This window comes from Rhinatrema bivittatum, chromosome 3 (genome assembly GCF_901001135.1).
Source record: "Rhinatrema bivittatum chromosome 3, aRhiBiv1.1, whole genome shotgun sequence".
NCBI lineage: Eukaryota > Metazoa > Chordata > Amphibia > Gymnophiona > Rhinatrematidae > Rhinatrema > Rhinatrema bivittatum.
In genome coordinates this window covers 182,995,127-183,021,251 of record NC_042617.1, presented here as the reverse complement: position 1 = coordinate 183,021,251, position 26,125 = coordinate 182,995,127, and the positions used below count along the sequence as shown (strand labels likewise).

At 44.7% G+C, this 26,125-nt stretch overlaps 1 protein-coding gene across 3 annotated transcripts in view; it reads right to left on the bottom strand.

The window, feature by feature from the left end:
- RGS7 (regulator of G protein signaling 7) overlaps positions 1 to 26,125 on the bottom strand; it is an 883,903-nt gene that overhangs the window by 626,558 nt on the left and 231,220 nt on the right. For all 3 annotated transcript variants that reach the window (XM_029594021.1, XM_029594023.1, XM_029594022.1), the window contains exon 2: positions 7,551 to 7,647. In XM_029594021.1, the coding sequence (XP_029449881.1) occupies positions 7,551 to 7,647 (97 nt within the window). The remainder of the gene's footprint in view (positions 1 to 7,550; positions 7,648 to 26,125) is intronic.

The window sequence follows — 26,125 nt, the reverse complement described above, 5'->3', positions numbered from 1 at the left end:
GTTTAGACAGGGCTGGGCGGGTGGGTTAGGTAGGGGAAGGGAGGGGAAGGTGAGGGGAGGGCAAAAGAAAGTTCCCTCTGAGGCCGCTCCGATTTCGGAGCGGCCTCGGAGGGAACGGGGGTAGGCTGCGCGGCTCGGCGCGCGCCGGCTATACGGAATTGATAGCCTTGCGCGTGCCGATCCAGGATTTTAGCGGATACGCGCGGCTACGCGCGTATCTACTAAAATCCCGCGTACTTTTGCTTGCGCCTGATGCGCCAGCAAAAGTACGCCAAATCGCACGGTTTGAAAATCTACCCTTTTGTGTTTATTTCATATTCTAGCCTAGCCGGTGGCTCCTCTCAGGATCTCCTCCTGGGGGGGGGCTGCCATCGGTCCAGGGATTCACCATTTCCTCCAAGTGGTCATTCCTTACACTAGTGTCACTCTGTGGGAGCCAACCACTACTGACCACTAACACCGCTTATGGAAGTATTATATAGATAGCTACCTTCTCTTTCTATGGGACTTGCCAGCAGCCTATATATAACAGATTGCTACTCCGTAGCGGAGGTATGATAGATTGCTATCTCAGTAGCGAAGTACTATATACCTATTGTTAGCTCCTCTCCTCAGCGGAGTATCATTGAACAGATTGCCAACTCCTCTTCCTTGGAGAGTTGATCCATAACAGATTGCTTCCTCCTTCCTTACAGGAGCATCTAACAGCAGTTCGCTAACAGATTACTAACTCCGCCCTCCTGGTGGGGTAAGCATTACAGATAGCTAACTCCTCCCCTCTGGAGGAGCAGATCATGACAGATTGCTAACTCCTCCCCCTTTCAGGAGAAAAGCAGAACAGATTGCTAACTCCACCCTCCTGGCGGGGTGAGCGATAACAGATTGCTAACTCCTCCCCTCTGGAGGAGGAGAGCGTAACAGATTGCTAAATCCAGTGAATCCGGCTAAAATTATGAAACACTAACTCAAGTGAATCCGGCTGAATATATGAAACATTAACTCCAGTGAATCCGGCTGAAAATATGAAACACTAACTTCAATGAATCTGGCTTATGTTTGTTACCTTTATCTCCAGTGAATTCGGCTTTCAAGAAAAGAATTGGAGAAGCCTAAACTTGAAGCCAGCTTTCAAGAAAGAATTGGAGAAGCAGTACTCCTGGGGATTCAGCTCAAGGTATTGGATGTTTGTAGCCCATGGACCCGGCTTTCCTTTCTGCCTTGCAGGCTATACAGGGCCTGGCTCAACGCCTTTCAGAACAGCAAGAAACCCTGGAGAAAATTACTGCAGCCTTTCACCAGCTTCCTACACAGAAGGCACAAAGTACAGCTTCTATACAAGAAAACCAGTTACCAGAGATAACCTTAAAATCAGCTGTTCCACTGGTGGCGCCTGTTTGATTCTCCGGAGAACTACAGAAGACTCGAGGCTTCCTGAACCAGTGCAGCTTACACTTCACTCTACAACCTTCATTGTTTCCCACAAGTCTCTCCAAGACCAGCTATATTCTTTCTTATTTGGATGGGAGAGCCTTGCCATGGGCTTCTACCTTGTGGGAAAGCAAGGACCCTATCTTGCAGGACATAGAAGGATTTATGGACTTGTTTAAATCCGTCTTTGATGACCCTGCTCGTATGTCTGTTGCTGGATTTGCTTTGGTGGACTTAAAGCAAGGCAACAGATCCCTGGTGGAATTTGCCATTGAATTTAAAATTCTAGCAACAGAGCTGCGCTGGGACCCCAGATGTCTGAAGACACTCTTTTGCAGAGGCCTGGACACTTGTATAAAGGATGAGTTGGCTGCTCGTCAGACACCTGACTCGCTGGAAAAATTGATATCCTTAGCCACTCGGATTGACTGGCAGCTCCAGGATAAGGTGAAGGAACTCCGGCCTAAGGTGTTATCTGGGTTAAAACCAACCAGTGCTCCTGCACTAACAAGGGGAACAGTACCTCCTGCTGTGGAGAAGAAGGAATCGAAGGAATCTGGTCGTGGTCACTTGATGTCTAAAGAGAGAAGATATAGAAGGAAGAACGGCCTGTGCATGTACTGTGGTCAGCCAGGCCATGATGTTTCTGTCTGCCCTTGTCGTCCGGAAAAAGGACAAGCCTGAGTCTGCGGTAGGACTGTTCTTGGGCTATACAGCAATATCTCCTCCACTCTCTCGTCCAGTCTCGATGAACCCTGAACCAGTGACTGTTCGAACCTCTGCCCTGAAGGACTCAGGGGCAAGAGACAACTACCATCTCAGATGTTTTGTGGAATACCTGAAGAGTCCATGTGGTAAATTTGAAGATCCAATACTGTATCACACTATGAAGTGGGCCTTGGACGATTCTTTTCACCACCACTTCTTTTGAGGATCTTATCAACATCACCAGCAGTTTTTCTAAATCCTGCTGGTAGTCATAGCAGTTGCTATGCACGCCATAGCTAGGTGGCGCTCTTCATCTACTATGTCTTCTTGGATTACAAAATTGAGAAAATGCTACATTCTACCTACTTGGAAGTCTTGCTGAAGGACTACAGCACTGTTGATTCCGAAGTAGAAGTCATCTCTACCTCTCAATTTTGTGTTGGTCCACTCGGAGGTCATGCTGGAGGTTTACAGCACTGCTGATTCTGAAGAAAGAAGACATTCCTAGCTGCCAGAATTGCGATTGGCCTACTCGGAAGTCGTGCTGGGGTTACAGCACTGTTTGATTCCGAAAAAGAAGATATCTCTATTCATCAACTTTACTTAAGGATTACTCGGAAGTGGTGAGAATTATTTGAGGGTCTGGCGCCTGAAAGGGCAAGCCCTTTAGAAGACTGGTCTGATTTGACGACCAGGCGAGAGAGAGACGGAGTGAGTCGGTTACGTGGACAATGGTCAACAGGGACTGAAGGGATTGAGTCCATTGCGACCTTAGAGTCCACTGGATGACTCTCATGGCCAAGCGGGCCATTGGGGTTACCTGAACTGAGGACACCATGTGTCCCAGGAGGATGAGAAAACGATGTGAAGTCATTGAATGTTGAGACCGCAGCTGATGTGCCAGAGACACGAGAGTGAGAGCTCGTTGTCGAGGCAGGAAAGCCTTTGCCTGCAAGGTATCCAAGTCTGCCCCAATGAACGATATGGTTTGAGATGGGACTAAGAAAGATTTGTCATAATTGATGAGAAATCCGAGTGAAATTAGAATGTTTAAGGTGAGATGTAGGGACGACAGAGCGGCTTGCTGAGTCGGAGCCCTGATTAACCAATCGTCCAGATAGGAGTAGACGTGAACACCTTGAATCCTGAGAAAGGCTGCAACCACAACAAGGCATTTTGTGAATACACGTGGTGCAGATGCGAGGCCGAATGGAAGCAGTTGGTACTGATAGTGTTTGGAGCCTTCGAGAAACCTCAGGTATTTGCGATGAGATGGAGTTATCGCAATATGAGTGTATGCGTCCTGGAGGTCTAGAGAGCAGAGCCAGTCTCTTCTTTGAAGAAGAGGAAGAAGTGTGCCCAAGGTTACCATCTTGAACTTTTCTCTCTGGAGGTACTTGTTTAGAGCTCATAGATCCAGAATTGGGTGAACAACTCCCGATCTTTTGGGGATTAGAAAGTACCGGGAATAGAACCCGAGGCCTTGCTGAGGGGATGGTACTGGTTCTATTTCTAAGGACTGGAGAAGGAGGGAAACTTCCTGTTCCAGGAGCAATGAATGGTCGGATGTTTTCCACATCCTTAGAGGTGGGGAATCCAGTGGGATAGAAAGAAAATTGAGATGATATCCTTGAGCAATTATCGCTAGGACCCACTGGTCTGAGGTGATTGAGTGCCACCAGTTGTTGAAATGGCACAGTCGACCTCCCACTGGTATGTGGGGTAATGGAAGCTGGCTGCTGCTCTCTATGCGAGAGTCAAAAGCCAGAAGCAGGGCCCGGCTGGGGGACTGTTTGTGGCTTTTGTTTCCAGGTCTGATGAGACTGTGATTTTAGAAATGGTCTCGTAGAACAGGATCTGGTTGGTGGCGGGTAGGACTTCTTCAGATGGAAGAAAGACTTTTTAGAGTCCTTCGGAAGGGCTGTTTGGAAGAGTAATCCGAAGGTATCAGAGAGAGCTGTCTTAGGGTCTCGTGATGGTCCTTTAATTCAGCCACTGTCTTTTGAATCTGCTCTCCAAATAGATTGTCTCCAACACAGGGGAGGTTGGACAATCTGTCCTGGACTTCAGGTCGAAGGTCTGAAGATTTGAGCCAGGCCCATCGTCTTAATGAAATAGCAGCTGCAGATACCCTGGTTGCAGTGTCAAAGATGTCATAAGATGTTCTGATCTCATGTTTGACTCCTCAAAACCCTTATTAAGTAGGGTTTGTAGCTGTTCTTGAAGTGGCTGAGGCATGGAGTCTGTCAGGTCTTGTATCTGCTTAAAGATGACCCTATTATATTGGGTCACATAAAGTTGGTAAGAGGCTAATCGAGAGATGAGCATTGATCCTTGGAAGACTCGGCGACCAATGGCATCTAGAAACTTCTGCTCCTTTCCAGGGGGAAAAGAAGTGTGAGGTTTCGATCTTTTTGCTCTCTTCTGTGCAGATTCAACTACCACAGATTGGTGATCCAATTAAGGTTTTTGAAAACCTGGAGCTGACTGCACCAAATAGGTAGTGTCAGCTTTTCTGTGGACTGGTGCAATGGAGCCAGGATGTTCCCAGTTCTTCTAGAGGAGGTCCAGAAGAACTTGGTGGACAGGGATGGAGGTTATTTCCTTGGGAGCATCAAGGAATTGGACCACTCCATCATCTGATGTCTATCATCCTGTTCAGTCTGTAATTGGAAGGGAACCAATTCAGACATTTCTTTCACAAAATTTATGAAAGAAAGGTCCTCTGGAGGAGAACGCTTTCTACTCTCAGTGGGTGAAGGTGGTGATGGCAAGTCATCGGTGTCTGGTGAGGAGTCATCAGTCCAGGTATCATAAGGATCAGCACCTGTCCCTCTAGGAACTAGAGGGGGACGGGGTGGTTGGATACCTGAAGGCCCCAGTCTAGGCTCCGAAGGAATTACCGGAGGCACCGATGAAGGCATTGAAGGTCTCGGTGCAGGCATCGAGGGCATCGATGGATGGCTCGATGGCGCCGATGGACGTATCGGCACCGATGGAATCAGTGGAGATGGCTGTATCGGTCTCGATGGCTGAGGCAGAACTCCCGATGGAGGGATGCAGAACGGTGTTTCTTCTCCCAATGACAGAGCAAGCGGGGAGGGCACCGGAGCCATCGGAGACCCGGGATCCATCGGTGGAAAAGCAGCGATAAGCGCTTCCATCCTGGATAGCAGTGGTGCCAACGCTGCCGGAATCGGGTCGGTGGTCGGTTCCACTATCAGCACTGGTGTCGGTGCCGGGGGAACCTGGAGTCATTGCATCGCCTTGTCGATGGCCTCCTCAACCATCCGGTCCAGTTCTTCTCAGAGACCTGGAGCAAGTAGCCCCGGCTCCGGAACAGAAGAAGGAGGCAGAGGCATAGCCGGAGGGACCACCGTTAAAGGCGGAGTCGCGGCTCCCGATGCCCCATTAGGGGAGGGTTGCCTCGGTGACCCGGTCGCCGAAAAGGTCGGTGCCTTTTCTGGATGGGGTTTCTTCGACGGCGGCTCAGACGATGGCGAGGTCGATGATTTTGCTCCCTCGATGGTCCAAGTCTTTCGGTGCCAATGGCGATGTTTCTCCCTACAATCCCCTCGGTCTTGAGGGGGAGTAGAGGGTGTCGATGACCGAGAAGTCGTCGATGCCGGGCAGCCACCGGCCGGTGGTCGATGCTGGTGCGAAGTTGACGGTGCCGGTTCAGACGACGTCGATGCAATGGATGGAGTCAGGGTTTGAGCATGGAAGAGAAGTTCCATCTTCTCCATTCTGGCCTTGCGACCTTTTGGTGTCATTAGGGCACATTTGGTGAAGGTCAAGACATCGTGCTCTCGTCCAAGACGCATTACACAGATTTTATGGGGGTCTGTAATAGACATGGTAAGAGTACAGTCCGGGCACCAACGGAACTCGACGCTATGGCCATAGAAAAAATCGAGCCGCAGTACGGTCGAGGGCCAGTAGGCCGCGAGGGCCAAACTCGACAGTAATTGACAGAAAACGGGTAAAACACTTACCGGAATACTGCAGCTTGAAAAAGTTAAAGGAGGGACCCCTGTGGGGTAAATTTTTAGTAATTCCGTAAGGAAAATTCCTGTCAGGAATCTCTACAGAGCTCCTTAACCACGAGGCTACTGCTGTGCGGAAAAAAGAAGACTGAACGGGGACCCCTGCTGGTTGCAGGGTTAGTGCCATGCTGGGCATGCCCAGTAGGTGCCAGTCAAAGTTCTGGAAACTTTGAAAAAAGTGTTCCGTGATTGGGGTCGATCCTGTGATGTCACCCATATGTGAGGACTACCATCCTGCTTGTCCTGTGAGAAATGCATGTATACGATGCCACATGCATTTTTTTGAACGTTATCCTCTCTGTTTCCATTATTCAAAAACAGATTCTATTTGTGCATAGCAGTAGATCTTTCTTCTTTCTGCAATCATCAGTAGAAAGAACTTTTATATTTTATTTTGGAGTGACTATTACCATTGATAGATAGTTATAACTTTCAAGTAAATGGATCATAACTTCATTTCCATATAGGTTGGAGATTTAAAATAGTAAAAATGCTTGCAAACTACTTTCTCCTTTACATTTTGTCATAACAAAATAGTAAAGGACATGTAGCAAAATGAAATACAAGATTTTGTCTGTACAACAATCCAATGTCCAAGACCCATCTGGGTTCCCCATAACATCCAATATTTATAAAATATAGTATAAGAACATAAGAATTGCCATACTGGGTCAGACCGTGGGTCTATCAAGCCCAGTATCTTGTTTCTAATAGTGGACAATTCAAGTCATAAATACCTGGCAAGATCCCATCTATTCTTAAGACCTGATTACTCAGCTATTCTTAAGACCTGATCAATCAGCTATTCTTAAGAGCTGATCGAAAATCTAGTAATAGTGTAGCTTTAAAATCAAAACATCATGAGAAAAAGTTTCTTGGGCCTAATAAACTGATTCTTTTGATTGCAAAAAAGAAATTTAAGAAAAATGCTTCCCTTTCGCTCCATACAGATGCTTGGCTAATTTCATTTGCATTTTAACAGTGGAAATATATATTTTATAATCAGTCTGTGGAGAGTAGGTGGTAAGAAGTGACAATAAGAGATAAAAGGGAAATGGATGGTTTAGTAAGAGTTCTCTCCATTATCTAGCTGTGCTTTCTGCTCTATATGACAACTTACATATTCTAGATAAAATATATTGTGTCTTATATACAACAAATATTCTCCAGAATAAAAAGTAAGAATGTCAACTTAATAGGGCCCAGTGGCTTATACAAAAAATAAAATAAAGTAAAATGAAAACATGCAAAATTACACTAACATTTTTTTCTGAGAGCAAAACAAATTTGCATAACATTATGCTGTCTAATGTAAACATCACCATTTATAGATGGTTCTCGGCATACAAAATGTAGTTAGCATCTTACCTGAAAACACACTGGGTATCTTTGAAAGAAAGCTTTTGACAGTACGAATTGGTATTCCATTTTTCTCATCTTGCATGCGTGCTATAATATCTTCCATCTGGTAAGGAACAGAAAAAAATGAAAATTATTGAACTAATGTCATTCCAGAGATAAGTGAATATTTTTATATTAATGTGGTTGACTTTTTGAATTGCAAATGTAACATTGCCCTATGTGCATGTAGTGAAAAGCTTGTGACAAAACACCATGTTATATAAAGGGACATTTTCAAAGTGATTTGCGTAGGTAAATTCCTATTTACCTGCATAAATCGGCTGTCTTAAAATTGCCCACTCTCCCTGCAAGTGAAAGTATGTGCATAGTTCCACCATGCACATTCTTTAATATGCACTGAGCAGAGGCAGGTTAGAGTAAGGAATGCTATAAAACACATTCTTCTACATTTTCAAAACTACAGGCATTGTGTTTTTTTAGGTAAAATGTAACCACAGAAAAAGCAGGTGGAAATCTCAGGGGTACATTTTCAAAGGGGTACGCGCGTAAGATATGCGTATACCCCCCGAAAACCTGCCCCAAGCCCCCCTGCACGCGCCTCAGGCAGGCATAACTTTTCAAACAAATGTAGGGGGGGGTTTAGATAGGGCTGGGGGGGTGGGTTAGGTAGGGGAAGGGAACGGAGGCAGACTGCGTGGCTCGGCGCACGCAGGCTGCTGATTTTGCGCAGCCTTCCGCGCGCCGACCCCAGATTTTAAAAGATATGCACAGCTACGCGCGTATAGCAAAATTGCTTACCTTGTAATAGGTGTTATCCCAGGACAGCAGGATGTAGTCCTCACATATGGGGTGGCGTCACTGACGGAGCCCTATTGCGGGAAAAACTTCTGTCAAAGTTTCTAGAAACTTTTGACTGGCAGCCTGAGGCTACTGAGCATGCCCAACGTGCCATGATTTTCTCTGCCACAGGGGTCTCACTCCAGTCACGTATGTAGCAATAAGCTTTAGCAAAAAATAAAATAATAAAAGGTATGAGACCCAACTCCGCAGGGTGGCGGGTGGGTTTTGTGAGGACTACATCCTGCTATCCTGGGATAACACCTATTACAAGGTAAGCAATTTTGCTTTATCCCAGGACAAGCAGGATGCTAGTCCTCACATATGGGTGATTAGCAAGCTAGAGGCTGAGTCATTTTGCGGTGAGGCAACAGTGAAGTATTGTTGTTGAAAATGAGTCAGTCGAAGATCACAGCAGGTTGGATGTAGGAGGAGTTGGATTTAGACTGGAAACAAGTTCTTTAAGACAGATTGTCCATAGGCTGAATCTTGTCGGCCTTGTTTGTCCAAACAGTAATGAGCTGCAAAGGTGTGAAGAAAACTCCATGTTGCTGCTTTACATATGTCAAGGATTGGCACGGAACGATAGTGTGCTACTGAAGTTGACATTGCTCTCACTGAATGTGCCTTTACTCGCCCTTGGAGAGGAAGGCCTGCTTTTTCATAGCAAAACTGTATACAATCTGCTAGCCAATTGGATATAGTATGTTTACCCACTGCTTTCCCTGGTTTGTTTGGATCATAGGAAACAAAGAGTTGATTTGATTTTCTGTGGACTGCAGTGCAGTTTAAGTAGAAAGATAGTGCATGCTTACAGTCCAAAGTATGTAAAGCCCATTCGCCTTGGTGCGAATGAGGCCTTGGAAAGAATGTGGGTAAAACTATGGATTGGTTCAAGTGGAATTCCGTAACTATTTTAGGGTGGAATTTTGGATGTGTACGAAGAACCACTCTGTCAGGTAGGAACTTTGTATAGGGTGCGTACGTGACAAGTGCTTGTAACTCACTAACCCTTCTAGCTGATGTAATGGCTATGAGGAAGATAGTCTTCCATGTGAGAAATTTAAGATCACAAGAATCTATGGGTTCGAAAGGAGAACGCATGAGTCTTGTTAATACCAAATTGAGGTCCCGTTCTGTGACTGGTGGCTGAATTGGTGGTTTAAGGTGAGTTAAACCTCTCATAAACCTGCTGACAAGAGGTTGTGTGGATATTGGTGCATCTCCTATCTTATTATGGTAAGCTGAGATTGCACTTAAGTGGACTCTTACAGATGAAGTCTGGAGACCAGATTCTGATAGATGGTATAAGTAGTCTAACAGAGAGGTTATGGGGCAGGTGAAAGGGTCTATATTCTTTTGTCTGCACCACATAGTAAATCTTTTCCATTTGGAAGAGTAATTCTTTCGTGTGGAAGGTTTACGTGAAGCTAGAAGCACTTGAGATACATTGGTGGAAAGATTGAGTGGTTGTAAAATCAAGCTTTCAACATCCATGCTGTCAGGGATAGGGATTGAAGGTTGGGATGGCGCAACCGACCCTGATCCTGAGTTATGAGAGTGGGAGCTACTCCCAGACGAATTGGATCTCTAACTGAGAGGTCTAGGAGTGTGGGAAACCACACTTGTCGAGGCCAATATGGGGCTATGAGTATCATGGACCCTTTGTCCTGCTGAAGCTTCACTAGAGTCTTGGTTATGAGCGGTATTGGAGGATACGCGTATAGTAGGCCTGAGTTCCAAGGACGAGCAAAGGCGTCCTTGGCTGACTGGGTCTTGTGCGTGCGTAGAAAACAGAAATTGTCCACTTTGTGATTCAGATGTGACGCAAAGAGGTCTATTGTTGGTTGTCCTCAACATTGGAATATCCTGGTCGCTACTAAGGGATCCAGGGACCATTCGTGTGGTTGGAACTGATGACTGAGTCGATTTGCCACTACATTGTGAATGCCTGCCAGATAAGTGGCCCGGAGGAACATTGAGTGTTTCAGGGCCCAGTCCCAGATCTGTGCGGCTTCTTAACAGAGGAGATACGAGCCTGTACCTCCCTGTTTGTTGATGTACCACATGGCCACTGTGTTGTCCATTTGGATGAGAACAGTCTTGTGTGAAAGGCAGTCCTTGAAAGCATGTAGCGCATAACGTATAGCTCGAAGCTCCAGGAAATTGATTTGAAAAGTTGCTTCGAGTTTTGTCCAAGTACCCTGGGTTTGGAGATTGTGTATGTGAGCTCCCCAACCCAAGGTGGATGCATCTGTAGTTAACGTTATCTGTGGGACTGGTTGCTGGAAGGGTAGGCCCTTGTGCAAGTTGTCCATGTTCGCCCACCAAAGTAGAGATGATCTTAGTTGGTGGGTTAATTGAATTGGATAATGACGCGGTTGTATGGCTTGTATCCATTGTGACCTTAGAGTCCATTGGGTTACTCTCATGGCTAGTCTTGCCATAGGAGTGACATGAACTGTGGAGGCCATATGGCCTAGTAAGGTTAGAAACTGATGGGCTGTTGCCTGATGTCCGGAGTGAATCGAGTTTGCTAATGAAGATAGTGTTTCTGCTCGATCTTCGGGTAGAAAGGCTCTTGCAAGGATGGTGTTCAGTTCTGCTCCTATGAATTGGAGTAGTTGAGATGGAGTAAGATGGGACTTTTGGTAATTGATGAGAAAACCCATGGAGTGGAGTAGAGTAATTGTCTGATTGAAAGAAGACAGAGCTCCTTCTTGAGATTGACTTCTGATGAGCCAGTTGTCTAGATATGGGAAGACATGGACACCTTGCTTGTATAAGTGGGCTGCTATTACTGCCAGTTTTGTGAAAACTCTGGGAGCAGAGGCAAGTCCAAATGGCAGTACTCTGTATTGGAAACGTTGATGACCTACCATGAAGCGCAGGTACTTGCGATGAGGAGGACATATTGGAATGTGAGCGTAGGCATCTTGAAGAACCAGAGAACAAAGCCAATCTCCTGCTTGAAGAAGAGGAAGCATGGTGCCTAGAGAGATCATCCTGAATTTTTCTTTTTTTAGAAATTTGTTGAGATTTCTGAGATCTAGGATTGGTCGTAGGCCTCCGGTTTTCTTTGGAATAAGGAAATAACGGGAATAGAATCCTCTGCCCTGCTGAAGCCGGGGCACCAACTCTACAGCCCTGGCTTTCAGGAGAATGGATAATTCTGTTTGTAAGTGAAGCAAATGATTTTTGCTGAGATGAGAGGAATTTGGTGGAGAATCTTGAGGAATGGTTATGAAGTTGAGTTGATATCCTCGGTGTATAATTGAGAGGACCCATTGGTCTGATATTATTGACGTCCAAGCATTGTAAAAAGTGGACAGTCTTCCTCCCACTGGTAGTGTTGGTCGAGGATTGGAGCAGAGGCCTTGTTCTCTGGATATGATCTCAAAATCCAGTGGCAGGTCCGGTTTGTGGAGCTGGTTGAGGCCTAATTGTTCTTTGTTGCCTCTGTTGTGGTCGCTGTTGGGACCTGGGAGGGCTCGGTCTGGATGAAGAAGGATAATATCTCCTTTGTTTATAGAATGGGTGCCTAGTGTCCCTTCTTGGGGCCCTGCGGCTAGCATGTGTTGATTGGTCATGCGGAAGAGAAGATAATTGTCGCAGGGTCTCAGTGTGTTCACGTAGTTGTGCGACTACGTCTTGTACCTTGGTGCCAAACAAATTCTCCCCAAGGCAAGGAAGGTCGACGAGCTTATCTTGCACCTCTGGCTTTAAGTCGGAGGCTTTGAGCCAGGCCCATCTTCTGGCAGTAATGCCGGATGCAGCAACTCTCGAAGCCGTCTCACAGGCATCATAGGCGGCGCGGACTTCATGTTTTCCTGTGCCTAACCCCTTATTAATGATGTTTTGTGCTGCTTCTTGATATTGTGCAGGCAGGGATGGCACAAACTCTTCCATTTGTTTCCAGAGGTTCCTCTGGTACTGGGTCTTGTAGAGGTGGTATGCTGAGGTCAGCATTGTATGCTGACCTCAGCATAATTGTATGAGGTCAGTGGTATGCTGAGGTCAGCATTGCTCCTTGAAAGATTTTTCGACCCATTTGATCCAGAAATCTATTATCCTTGCCTGGCGGGATAGATGAATGGGTTCTTGTACGTCTGGAATGCTTCTGCTCAGACTCTACAACCACCGAGTGGTGGGGCAGTTGGGGTTTTTGATAGCCTGGTGCTGATTGCACTAGGTACGTAGAATCTACTCTTTTGTTCACTGCAGGAACCGTGCAGAGATGTTCGCAGAGGCGTTGTTGTAACTGTAAGAGCACCTCATGGATAGGAATTGCGAGATTGTGTTTGGGAGGATCTACAAACCGGAGTATTTCCAGAGTTTGCTGTCTGTCATCCTTTTCTACCTGCAAATTGAATGGGATAGGATCCGCCATTTCTTGGACAAAGGTAGAAAAAGAGAAATCCTCTGGATGCGATTGTTTTCTGGCTTGAGGTGGGGAGGGATCAGACATGAAGTCCTCTGATGAGACCTCTGATGAAGTGTCTGACCAAGTGTCATATCCAGAAGGTTGCTGAGTAGGTGTAGTCCTAGGAATCGGAGGTACACCTGAGGGTCCAGGTAGAGGGTCTTCAGACACAACGTCCTCTACATCCTCCTCCACTGGATTAGCAGGCAAGGAAGCAAGTAATTCTTGGTACCTTTTTGTCAGGATACCGTGCAATGCTGCTTCTGCACTTGGAGGTTCAGAAGATGCAGGTGGGTGTTTTGGCATCGAGTGTCTTAATTTTGTTGATGACTTACGTCTCGATGCCGATGCCTTGTGAGGAGGAGGCAAGGTGGGTGCTGTCGTGTAAACCGGCTTCAGCTGTGAAGTAGAAGGAACGGTCAAAGTCGATGCATGGAGAAAAGAGAACATCGAGATTGGAACGGTCACCAAAGGCATCGAGGGTTGTAGCATTGATGGAGCTTGTACAGTCGAAAAAGGAATTGACATCAATGGCGCCGATGCCATTGTAGTCTGCGGCATCGAGGTTGGTATTGGTGGTATCGTTGGCATCAGCGGAACCACCGGCATCGGCACAGCTGGAGGTGGCAATGTAACCACTGGCATCGGCGTAACCGCCGGCATCGGCGATGACACCGGAACTTGCGCCTGGAAGGCTTCTTTTACCATCTGTCTTATTAGGCCGATTAAGTCTGGTGTCGATGGTAGTGTCTGGGATGTCGATGCCGACTTCGATATCGACGGTGTCGGCAAGGGAATCGAGGATACGGAGGTCAGCAGAGGTTCAGATGATTTGTGCCGCTTAGCAGTCGGTTCCCCCGGGGGAGGGAGCGACGGAGACACCGAGGATCGATGACGTCGGTGCTTGTGTTTAGGCCTCGATTCCGATACTGACCTGGTCGATGATGTCAACGGTACTGGTGATGGAGAATCGCCGGATCCCTCGATTCGCCGTTTTTTAAGAAGAATTTTCTTAGTGACCCCTGTTGGTGAATATTTTGTCGAAGCAGACGGTGAAGGCACTGACTGGAGGTGGAAAAGCTGTGACATTTTTTCCTGCCTCAGCTTTCTGCCTTTTGGGGTCATTTCCTGGCATTGTACACATGAAGAAATTTCATTTTTCTCTCCTAAACAGATTACACATTCGAGATGTAGATCGGTTATAGACATGGTCCGGTTACAGACCGGGCATTTTTTGAAGCCCGAAGCCATGTCTCTATCGAAAGCGGTCGATGGAAAATGTCTGAGAAGAGAAGAGAGCTCTTGAGAAGAGAAAAATCCCAAATAATTGTTTTTGTCACCGTCCGGTGACAAATGAGATTTTGTAAGACCCCAAGTGGGGAAAAAAGAGAAAAAAGTGACTTTTTCAGTCAAAGTTAGTGAGAAGATCTCACAGGGCTCCTGTCACCGCGATGCTGAGGGCAGCACGGAAAAACGAAGACTGGAGTGAGACCCCTGTGGCAGAGAATATCATGGGATGCTGGGCATGCTCAGTAGACTCAGGCTACCAGTCAAAAGTTTCTAGAAACTTTGATAGAAGTTTTTCCCGCAATAGGGCTCCGTCAGTGACGTCACCCCATATGAGAGGACTAGCATCCTGCTTGTCCTGGGATAGCTATTAAAATCCGGCGTACTCTAGTCTGTGCCAGTCGTGCGAACAAAAGTACGCGCAGTCGTACTTTTTTAAAATCTACCCCTCAGTGTGCACTTTTTCTTTAGTCAATTCTCAAAAGTAAGTACATATGTATCTCCCCTTTGAAAACTGGTTCAAAATCTACCGGCTAAATTTTCCACACTTCGCCAATACTTTGCCAGTTCACCCAGTCCTTTTCCAGTTCACCTAGTCTCTCTAGCACTTCACCCTGAATCCCCACCAGTTCTCCCAGATCTCCCACCAAAAAGCCTGATTTCACTTTTGCAAGTCAATTAAGTGTAAAAATTTACAAACAAGACTGGTAATTAATACATGCATATCTCTTAGAAAAGAGCATCTATTGCATGTGCATTTGAACCCAGCCGTGGAACAGCCCAAGACCATCCCTTTTTTCTCAAGTAAAATGTATACTTGAAAGCAAAAATATATGCATAAACTCGATATTTATAAAACAGCATACATGCATCTATATGCTACTCATATGCATATATGCAATATTATGCATATGCTAGTTATAGCATATGCATACGCTAGTTATAGCATCAATAACCACCCTTACAATGTTATCATTTACATATATAATTATCTGATCTTCTTTTTCCTTCTTAATCCAAGTTATTGTTTCCCTGTTACATGTAACTGCTTTTCTGCACTATTGTTCAAATTGTAAAGTTTATTATATTGTGCACCCCTGTTCCTTGTGAACCAGCATGATGGGACTTCTGTCTTGAATGTTGGTATATAAAAAAAACTTAAAAAATAAAAATAAATGCATGAAATCCTTTTGAGATTTCACTGGACAGGTGAAATTTAAAAGGAGTTACACATGTAAATGTAACATATTGTCATAGCAATTTTAAAAAGCCAATTTACATGCGTAAATGCACTTACACGTGAATATCCTATGAACAATTCAATGACATATGTTGTAGCAATTTTCAAAACTCACATGAGTAAAGTGCATTTACAGTGTAAAACCCAATGTTCAATGTGCAAATGTTTTTTAAAATCACTAAGGGCCTGATTTTAAAAAGCATTTACTTGAGTAAAACAGGGTTTTACTCGAGTAAATGCACTTTACTTGAGTAAGTGGGCTTTTGAAAATTGCTATAATATATGCCATTGAATTGTCCATAGGATTTACTTGTGTAAGTGCACTTTACTCCAGTAAATGGCTTTTGAAAATTGCTACAATAGTAGTTACATTTACATGTGTAACTCCTTTTGAAAATTACCCCCTAAGTGCCTGATTTTCAAAAGTATTTACATGCTTAAAAATGGGTTTGAGAGTTTAAGAGTTATCCAGCTATTTAAGATAGACAGATAAGTAAAAGAAAAGCACTACATAGGCAGATTAGTAAAAAGACAGAAAACTAGAGTTTGAAGACTTATCTGGCTATCTTACTTATCTGGCTAGTACTAGGAGTTTGCAATGAACTGGAGACGAACTGAGTGAACTAGCGGAGGAATCGGGAAACTGATTATTTCAATTATGTGCTCATTAAAATATATGTACTGCTTATAAATCAGGGTTTTATGTGAGCAAGTCATATTTTTTGTTGTGCATAAAATATACACGCATATGTTTATAAAATAAGTAGAGAAAGTATGTGCCATCAATGCATTGCAGGTATTTGTGCATAGCCAAACATACCCCATATATGATGAGGGGTAGATATAGGCGATTTATAATCTGCATGCACCTGATACATACAGGTTATAAAATACCACAGTAGAACTCTGGATGGCCATATGCACACGTATATGGGGCCACACAGAGTTCTTTAAACGTTATCCTCCAAGTATGCGTAGTCCTGATAATTTTCAAAGTGGACATATGCAGGCAAATCTCCTTTGAAAATTTGGGCTGAAGTCCATGTGTGAAAAGTGCAGGCGGACCACCCCTTTGCAAGCTTTTATAAAATTGGGTTCAAAGTGCATAAAGGTATTTGCAAAATCATATGCACTTCTATTTATTTATTTATTTGTTTTGTTTGTTTAAAGTCTTATATTCTGCAAACTCCAAAGAATAAATTTTTCAATGCGGATTACAACATCACATACATAAATTATATAATATGCGATGGCTTATACAGCTCAAACTCCTTTTCAACGAACACCCCTCATTTGATTTGAATTCAGCATTTTGTGGATAATCACCAGCAACCAAAACTTAGATCTGCTCTTCACAGGCAACCAGTGAAGTGCTTTTCCAAAAAACAATATCATTAAAATAATGATTAAAACTAGTCACAAAATCTTCATTAAACTGTATTGCCTTAGGGCCGGATTTTTAAACCTACGCATGTGGGGTACATTTGTGCGCACTACCCGGCATGCACAAATGTATGCCCGATTTTATAACATGAGCGCGCAGCCGTGCTCATGTTATAAAATCACGCGCAGCATCCTGTTTCCAACAGTGGCCAATCCAGGCCATAAGAACCTGGCAAGTACCCAAAAATTAAGTCTATCCCATGCTACTGATGCTAGGAAGTGACTATTTTCTAATTCAGCTTAATTAATAGCAGGTAATGGACTTCTCCAAGAACTTATCCAATCCTTTTTTAAACCTAGCTACACTAAGGGACAGATTTTAAAACCTGCGCGCGGGCGCAGATTTGTTCGCGCAACCCAGCGCGAACAAATCTACACCCGATTTTATAACATGCGTGCGCAGCCGCGCATGTTATAAAATCCAGGGTTGGCGCACGCAAGGGGGTGCACAATTGTGCATCTTGCGTGCGCCGAGCCGCACAGCTTGCCTCCATTCCCTCCGAGGCCGCTCCAAAATCGGAGCAGCCTCGGAGGGAACTTTCCTTCCACCCCCCCCCCGCACCTTCCCCTTCCTTCCCCTACCTAACCCGCCCCCCAGCCCTATCTAAACCCCACCCCATACCTTTGTTGAAGAAGTTACTCCTGCCTCCTGGCAGGCGTAACTTATGCGCTCTGGCCAATGGCTGGCCCACGATCCCGGGCACAGCGGCAAATGGCCGCTGTGCCTGGAGGCTCAGGCCACGCCCCCTCCCACCCCCCGGGCCACCCAGGACCACCCACACCCCGCTCCTTTTTGCAAGCCCCGGGACATACGCGCAATTTGCAAGATAGGCTCGGCGCGCACAGGGGCAGCTTGGGGTAGCTTTTCGGGGGTTACACGCGTACCTTACGCATGTAACCCTTTGAAAATCTACCCTAACTGCATTACCTACATTCCCTGGCAACAAATTCCAGAGTTTAATTGTGCGTTGAGTGAAAAAGAACTTTCTCTGATTAGTTTTAAATGTGCCACATGCTAACTTCATGGAGTACCCCCTAGTCCTTCTATTATCCGAAAGAGTAAACAACCGATTCACATTTACCCATTCTAGACTTCTCATGATTTTAAACACCTCTATCATATCCCCCCTCAGCCGTCTCTTTTCCAAGCTGAACAGTCCTAACCTCTTTAGTCTTTCCTCATAGGGGAGCTGTTCCATCTCCTTTATCATTTTGGTCGCCCTTCTCTGTACCTTCTCCATCGCAACTATATCTTTTTTGAGATGCGGCGACCAGAATTGTACACAGTATGCAAGCTGCGGTCTCACCATGGAGCGATACAGAGGCATTATGACATTTTCCGTTTTATTCATCATCCCCTTTCTAATAATTCCTAACATTCTATTTGCTTTTTTGACTGCCGCAGCACACTGAACCGATTTCAATGTGTTATCCACTATGACGCCTAGATCTCTTTCTTGGGTGATAGCTCCTAATATGGAACCCAACATTGTATAACTATAGCATGGGTTATTTTTCCCTATATGCATCACCTTGCACTTATCCACATTAAATTTCATCTGCCATTTGGATGCCCAATTTTCCAGTCTCACAAGGTCTTCCTGTAATTTATCACAATCGCTTATGATTTAACTACTCTGAATAATTTTGTATCATCCTCAAATTTGATTACTTCACTCGTCGTATTCCTTTCCAGATCATTTATAAATATATTGAAAAGCACAGGTCACAGTACAGAACCCTGAGGCACTCCACTGCCCACTCCCCTCCACTGAGAAAATTGTCCATTTAATCCTACTCTCTGTTTCCTGTCTTTTAGTCAGTTTGTAATCAATGAAAGGACATCGCCACCTATCCTATGATTTTTTACTTTTCCTAGAAGCCTCTCATGAAGAACTTTGTCAAATGCCTTCTGAAAATCCAAATACACTACATCTACCGGTTCACCTTTATCCACGTTTATTAACCTCTTTATAAAAGTAAAGCAGATTTGTGAGGCAAGACTTGCCTTGGGGAAAGCCATGCTGACTTTGTTCCATTAAACCATGGCTGGGGAGCTGCAAACGGAGAGGAGTGGGTTACCATTGCCCTACCGGGAGAGACTTTGTGACATCGGCTACCCCTGGAACAGCAGCGGGACTCGGCGGCTGCCCCGACCCGGAAGGAGGTCCCTCGGTCACGTGAGCAGTTCGCGTCTGCCGCTATAAAATCAACCGGCAGACGCTGGAAGTTGGGAGCTGCAAACGGAGAGGAGTGGGTTACCATTGCCCTACCGGGAGAGACTTTGTGACATCGGCTACCCCTGGAACAGCAGCGGGACTCGGCGGCTGCCCCGACCCGGAAGGAGGTCCCTCGGTCACGTGAGCAGTTCGCGTCTGCCGCTATAAAATCAACCGGCAGACGCTGGAAGTTGGGAGCTGCAAACGGAGAGGAGTGGGTTACCATTGCCCTACCGGGAGAGACTTTGTGACATCGGCTACCCCTGGAACAGCAGCGGGACTCGGCGGCTGCCCCGACCCGGAAGGAGGTCCCTCGGTCACGTGAGCAGTTCGCGTCTGCCGCTATAAAATCAAACGGCAGACGGCGCACCGCCGCCGTCGGCGCGCGCTGCCTAAGCTGCGCGCTCCGTAAGGGGCGCGCGGCTTGGTCCGGCGAAGGCCGGCGAAGGCGAAGAAGGCGCCAGGAACTTTGCTCTAGTGTTGGGTATATCGGTTCCTACTCCCTTCATTCCGAAACTTGAGGAAAACAGAACTGTGAGTAAATCCCTAGTTCATTGATAAACCTTATTTGAATTAATGCCTCACACGAAGCGTAAGGGTAAGGTCAGGCAGGAGTCCTCAGTACCTGCCAGACCGAATCCCATACAAGCAATGATAACAGGCTTTTACTCACCGTCGGGAGTCACAACCCCGGAGAGGCCTATTATGGAGTTAGATAAGGAGCAGAATTCTTCTCCATCAGGCGAAGTGACTCTCCGTCCCGGGGCACCAACAGTACCGATTCCCCCTCTGCCTACTGGCTATGCCATTGAACCAGGCTTTCCAGACATACGGAAGTCGATGTTGATGGAAAGTCCTATTGAGGAGGTACAGGGTATGAAGCCAGTGTGTGTGAATGTGCTCGAAGGAGCAGTTGGTCCATCATCAGAGGGAGAGCATATTGTCGGGGGAAACAGGAAACCCGACGGAAGATCAAAAATTGCTGGAGAAATTATTTCCTCTCCCGATATTGGGAACTTTAACAGACAAGAAACTACTGTGCAAAATGTTTTGTCCTCAACCCCTACTTATGCATTATCACCTCCTAAACAGGTTTCCCTAGAAATGCTATGGCAAGCAATAACAGCTTTACAGACTAATATTACAAATTTAAATGTGAATATTAAGGAGATGCAAAATGCGATATTAAACATAAATCCATTGGTTACTAGCAATAGTTTAACTTTAGTAAGAGTTGAAGAAGAACTAAACTCGGTAAAGAATGTACAGGCCAGTATCATCAAAGGTGAAAATATTATAGCTAAAAAAGTGGAGTCTTTGGAAAATGAAGTAAGATATTCAAATCTTAGGATAATAAATTTTCCCAAGTGTAAATTGATTTCATCAAGAGAACAATTAAAGAATTATTTTTTGACCGTTCTCTCTTTAACATCTAAAGACCTACCTTCTATTGCTAAAGCTTATTTTATAGCACAGACCAGCCAAAATGGAAATATAAATCAAGATCAGCAGGAGTTAACTTTAAATGTTACAGAATTAATCGAGACATCTCTAAGTGCCCAAGTGGAGAAAAGGGGTACCCTTGTGGTAAAATTTTCTCGGTCCGAGGACAGAGATAAAATTCTTAAGGTTTATATGTTAAATAGGACCTCACTCTACCTGGGCCAGAGAATCTGGATTTATCCAGACATAGCAAGGGATACCCAAGTCAGGCGGAAAAAATTCATTATTCTAGCAAATATTGCTAAAACTTATGGGATACGAATTGTGATAAGGTTTCCCTGTAAATGTGTGATGTGGGTGAAGGGGAAAAAATATATCTATTACGAACCTTCTGATTTGGAAAAATTCTTAGAAGGGCAAAGGGCCCGAGGTGATGAGGAAAGTAATGTTAGCCAGCAATAACTGTTTGGTTTGGAAAATTAGCCTGACATGTTTCTGTTATTATATAAGAGTATAAACGTTTCTTAGAATGTATGCTCACTAGCAGTTCCCCAATATTGTTTGGTAATTGGAAAGGGGAGATTTGTTTTATGTAATGTTAAATTTAGTTGCTGGGAAGTTATCAGAATTATGTTAACCCCTTTCCTCGAAAATAATTTCATTGTATGGAATTATAACAAATGTTTTGATTTTATTTTGTGAATTAAAATCAGAAATAAAGAATAAAAAAAAAAACAAAAAAAAACCCATGGCTTTCTATATGGTCTGTGATTTTATATTTAGAACACTTTCCATTATTTTTCCTGGCACTGAAGTCAGGCTAACTGGTTTGTAGTTTCCCAGATCACCCCTGGAACCCTTTTTAAATATTGGGGTTACATTAGCCACCTTCCAGTCTTCAAGTACAATGGATGATTTTAATGATAGTTTACACATTTTTACTAATAGATCTGAAATTTCATTTTTGAGTTTTTGCTTTTCTTTTCTTTTCTCAACTGCTCCGGCAACAAATTCCACATAGTCAATTCAACAAAACAGAAAGCCTTGGACCTGATCTGCTAAAACAAATAGCATTGTGAGTTTGTAACTTTTAATAAATCACACCAGACGAACAAAGACTTCTTCCTGGCTAATACAGCTCAAACTTCTTTTCAACGAATACGCCTCATTTGAATTATTTATTATTTATTTATTTAAACATTTTTATATAGCAAAGTTCAGATGGACATCACACCGGTTTACATAAAACAAAAGGGATGAGGAGGAAGAGAAATCGGAAGAAAAAAGTTACATTATAACAAATAACTGAAAATAGGTTACATTATGACAAATAACTGATTAAATAAATAAGAGAGGCTAAGAAAAGTAAAAAGGATAGAGAAGAGTGGATAGATAAATGGGCAGAAGTTAGAGGAACAGATAACTGGTTTAAGAAAACATAGAATTAACTCAAAAGGGGAAAAATGTACAGTGGGGGGGGGTAGGAGGTTGTCAAAAAGGAGTGGAGGGGTGCTGTGAGAAGGCCTGTTTAAAGAGTCAGGTTTTTAGTTTCTTTTTGAAGGTCTGGGTGCAAGGCTCAAGTCGAATATCATGGGGCATCAAGTTCCAGTGATAGGGGCCAGCAATGGATAAAGCATGGTTTTTGGTGGAATTCAACATTTTGTGGATAATCACCAGCAACCAAAACTTAGATCTACTCTTCACAGGCAACCAGTGAAGTGATTTCAAAGCTGGAGTAATATGTTCATGTTGAGAAAATCCCAACAGTACTCTAGCAGCAGCATTTTGTATTAACTGCAATAATTTAAGTAATTTTTGTGGCAAAGCTATCCATGAAATACACCAATAATCTAAATGTCCCAAAATTAGGGACTGAACCACTATCCAAAACATTTCAGCAGGTAGATAATATTTTAATGGACGAAGTAGTTTAAATTTATAAAACATTATGGGGCAGATTTTCAAAGGCAACGTGTGTAACATATGCGCATAACCCAAGAAAATTTGCCCCTGCGCCCGCCGAGCCTATTTCGCATAGGCTCGGCAGCGCACACAAGCCCCGGGATGCGCGTATGACCCGGGGCTTCAAAAAAGGGGCGGGAAGGAGGCATGGCAGCGGTCCAGGGATGGTCCCGAGGCCTCTTTCGCTGCGGCCATGCCGGAGGTTCGTGCACTGGCAGCCGGCCGGCACATGCAAGATACACCTGCCTCAAGGGGTTAGATAGGGGAAGGGAGGGGAAGGGGGGATGACCAAAAAAAAAGTTCCCTCCGAGGCCGCTCCGATTTCGGAGCGGCCTCGGAGGGAACGGGGAAAGCCATCGGGGCTCCCCTAGGGCTCGGCGCGTGCAAGGTGCACAAGTGTGCACCCCCTTGCGCTCGCTGACCCCGGATTATATAACATGCATGTGGCTGCATGCGCATGTTATAAAATCGGGAGTAGATTTGTGCGCGCCGAGTTGCGTGCACAAATCTACGCCCGCGCACACGGGTAGATTTTCAAAAAGAGCGATTTGGCGTACTTTTGTTGGCGCATCAGCCGCAAACAAAAGTACGCTGGATTTCAGTAGATACGCGTGTAGCCGCTAAAATCCTGGATCGGCGCGTGCAAGGCTACCGATTCCGTATAGCCGGTGCGCGCCGAGCCGCACAGCCTACCTCCGTTCCCTCCGAGGCCGCTCCGAAATCGGAGCGGCCTCGGAGGGAACTTTCTTTTGCTCTCCCCTCACCTTCCCCTCCCTTCCCCTACCTAACCCACCCCCCCGGCCCTGTCTAAACCCCCCCTTACCTTTGTCGGGGGATTTACGCCTCCCGGAGGGAGACGTAAATCCCCGCGCGCCAGCGGGCCGCTAGTGCGCCGGGATGCGACCTGGGGGCGGGTCCGGAGGGTGCGGCCACGCCCCCGGACCGCCCAGGGCCGTAACCACATCCTCAGACCCGCCCCCGAAACGCTACGCCCCGCCCCGAAAACGCCGGGCGGATCGGGCCCGCCCCCGACACGCCCCCCTCGGAAAACCCCGGGACTTACGCAAGTCCCGGGGCTCTGCGCGCACCGGTAGGCCTATGTAAAATAGGCGCACCGGCGAGCAGGGCTCTTAAAATCCGCCCCATAAGTTTTAAAATCTGGTCCTAACTGCATATCTCACTGAGACTAATTTTAAAGAGCTACTTATGCACATAAAACCTGCTTTTCTGCACATAAGTGCCTTTGAAAATTACCATTTAAGTTTTTGTTACAATAATAATGCCTCTTCTATCCAAAGAAAATGTTCACACTATTCCCCAAAATTAAGTAGGGGGGGGTCTTTTTTTGCTTTTTATTTAAACTTTTCTCACCAAGAATACCTTCGTAAAGAAAAGAGGCAAACATCTTCAAAGACATAGCATTTTCAAAACTGGGATTCCCAGACTTGAGAACAAGAAAAGAATGAGAAAAAAAAACCCAAAACACTAATACCAAGCCTATAAGAAATAGGAAGCGATCTAAGAAGAAACTCTGAGGCAGCAATACAAAGAAATGGAGAAAAATAAAATTAATATTAGGGAGGGAAAGCCCAGCCTATTCCATAACTTTGGCCCCACATATTAGAAACACATATAGTCCCTTCTCCCTGGGCAGATGGTTTTTTAGCTTCTAAGAAGTATCCCAATTGTGAGGGCTCAAAGAATATGTATGCGGTATCTGACAGTTTGATCAAACATTACAAGGAAACTGTATTATATAATTAGAGTCAAGAGAAATTACCTCTTGGCAATTTGCCAAAAATCTCTTCCTTTGTTCCTACATAGTTTTACACAGGTTTAGAAAAACCTACATTTTTTTGACTTAGAAAACAGACCTGCTGACTGCAGAAGTAAAAAGCAGATGATACTGTCCCAATCTTGGGGGAAATACAAAAGTCACCAGGAGTGTATAGCTCTATTAACTTCATCAGTCGAGGATTTTTCAGTCAGCTTGGTTAAATCCAAACTTGCTTTCCCTGATGCAAACCCTTGGTCCTGGGCCTGAAATCTCTTCCTGGTAGGCAAAGAAAATCTTTACTGACCAGCAGAATGGCTGAAGAAGTATGTTCAAAACTTTCTGAATATTTTCTTAAAAGAGATCTATCAGTGGTATTGGGTGTGGGGGCGGGGGAGTCTTAGGAAATTCAAAAGCATAGATTCAGATGTCTAGTGATATTTTTCAGGTTTTCAGCACTCTTATCCTAGATCAGCCCCAGCTGCACTAAAAACAACTGGTCTAAACACCTTCTAAACCTTCAGTTCTCAGCAGTTTCTCTGTTGAGACATTCTCCTCGGCCTGAATTCTCTCCTAATATCTGTTGTAATTCTAGCCATTTGTCAAAGAGGAAATTGACCTTTCAATTGAAGTCAGAGCTGTCCATATGGATTCCAGAGTTATTAATGGGGCTTGACTGGACATACTCTGTTACCTAAAGCTACAAGAGCAACACCATCCTGTAAGGCAGAGCTATGCCTTGGCCCTCCCCACCGACTGCTACTGTTGCCTGGAAGCCCATTGGCTGCTTGATTATAGTGAATCTGTTCACCATTGCTCCTGCAGCAGTCTGAGCACAGTACTGATGGCCAGCTTTCCCCTTAAAGATTAATTGTTCTTGCCTCATGGGAGAGATGGCAGCTACTTTGATGAATGCCAGATCCCTGACCTCAAGAAAGCCATCTTATTTATTTTATTTATTTATTTATATGTTCTTCTATACCGAAGTTTAGTTATCTGCCTTCACTCCGGTTTACAGATACAACAACTTAATACATTCTGACAAAAACTGATACAAACGGGGTATAACTGTAATCAGACCGGGTAATGGTCAACAACTAATACATTTTGGCAATGACTGATATAAACAGGGATAACTGGAATCAAACTGGGTAAAGTGAGTATGTAGTATCGTTCTTGGCGGTGAACTATTAAGCTTAAACGTTCTCTGTCATAGTCTTGAGATTGTTCTTGTATAGATACTTTATGTGTGGTTAACCGATACCATCTTTGAAAGTTTGACTGAAGATCCATGTTTTGAGCTCTTTTTTAAATGTTTTGATGTTACTTTGTGAGCTCAGGTGATCTGGTAGTGAGTTCCATAATTTCGGTCCTGCAATAGAAATGGCTCTGTTTCTAGTGTTGGATAGCTTAGCTAGAGGAAGTGATGGCATGACTAGATGTATTTTACTTGTGGTTCTTGTCATGCGTTGTGATCTGTGTATCTGTATGACGTTATTGAGGGCGGTGTTATCTGCTTTGTATATTGCATTGTGTAAGATTGTCAGGATTTTGAATTCAATTCTTTTTTCTACCGGTAGCCAGTGTAGACTGTTGAGTACAGGGGTGATGTGGTCTGATTTTTTTTGCTGGACAGTACTCTAGCTGCAGCGTTCTGCAGTGGCTGTAGTGGTCTCAAGGTCGTTTTTGGGAGTCCAATCAGGAGGGAGTTGCAGTAGTCGAGCCTAGTGAAAATGAGAGATTGTAAGACTGTTCTGAAATCTTGGTGGTGGAGCAGCGGTTTTAGGTGTTTAAGAATTTGAAGTTTGTGAAAGCCTTCTTTGATTTTCATTGCGATGTGTTTTTTGTAGTTTAGTTCATTGTCAATCCATAACCGAGGTCTTTTACGTTGTACTTTAGTTGGATACATATGTTGTCTATTTGTATGGAATGGTTGGTTTTTGATCCTGTGTT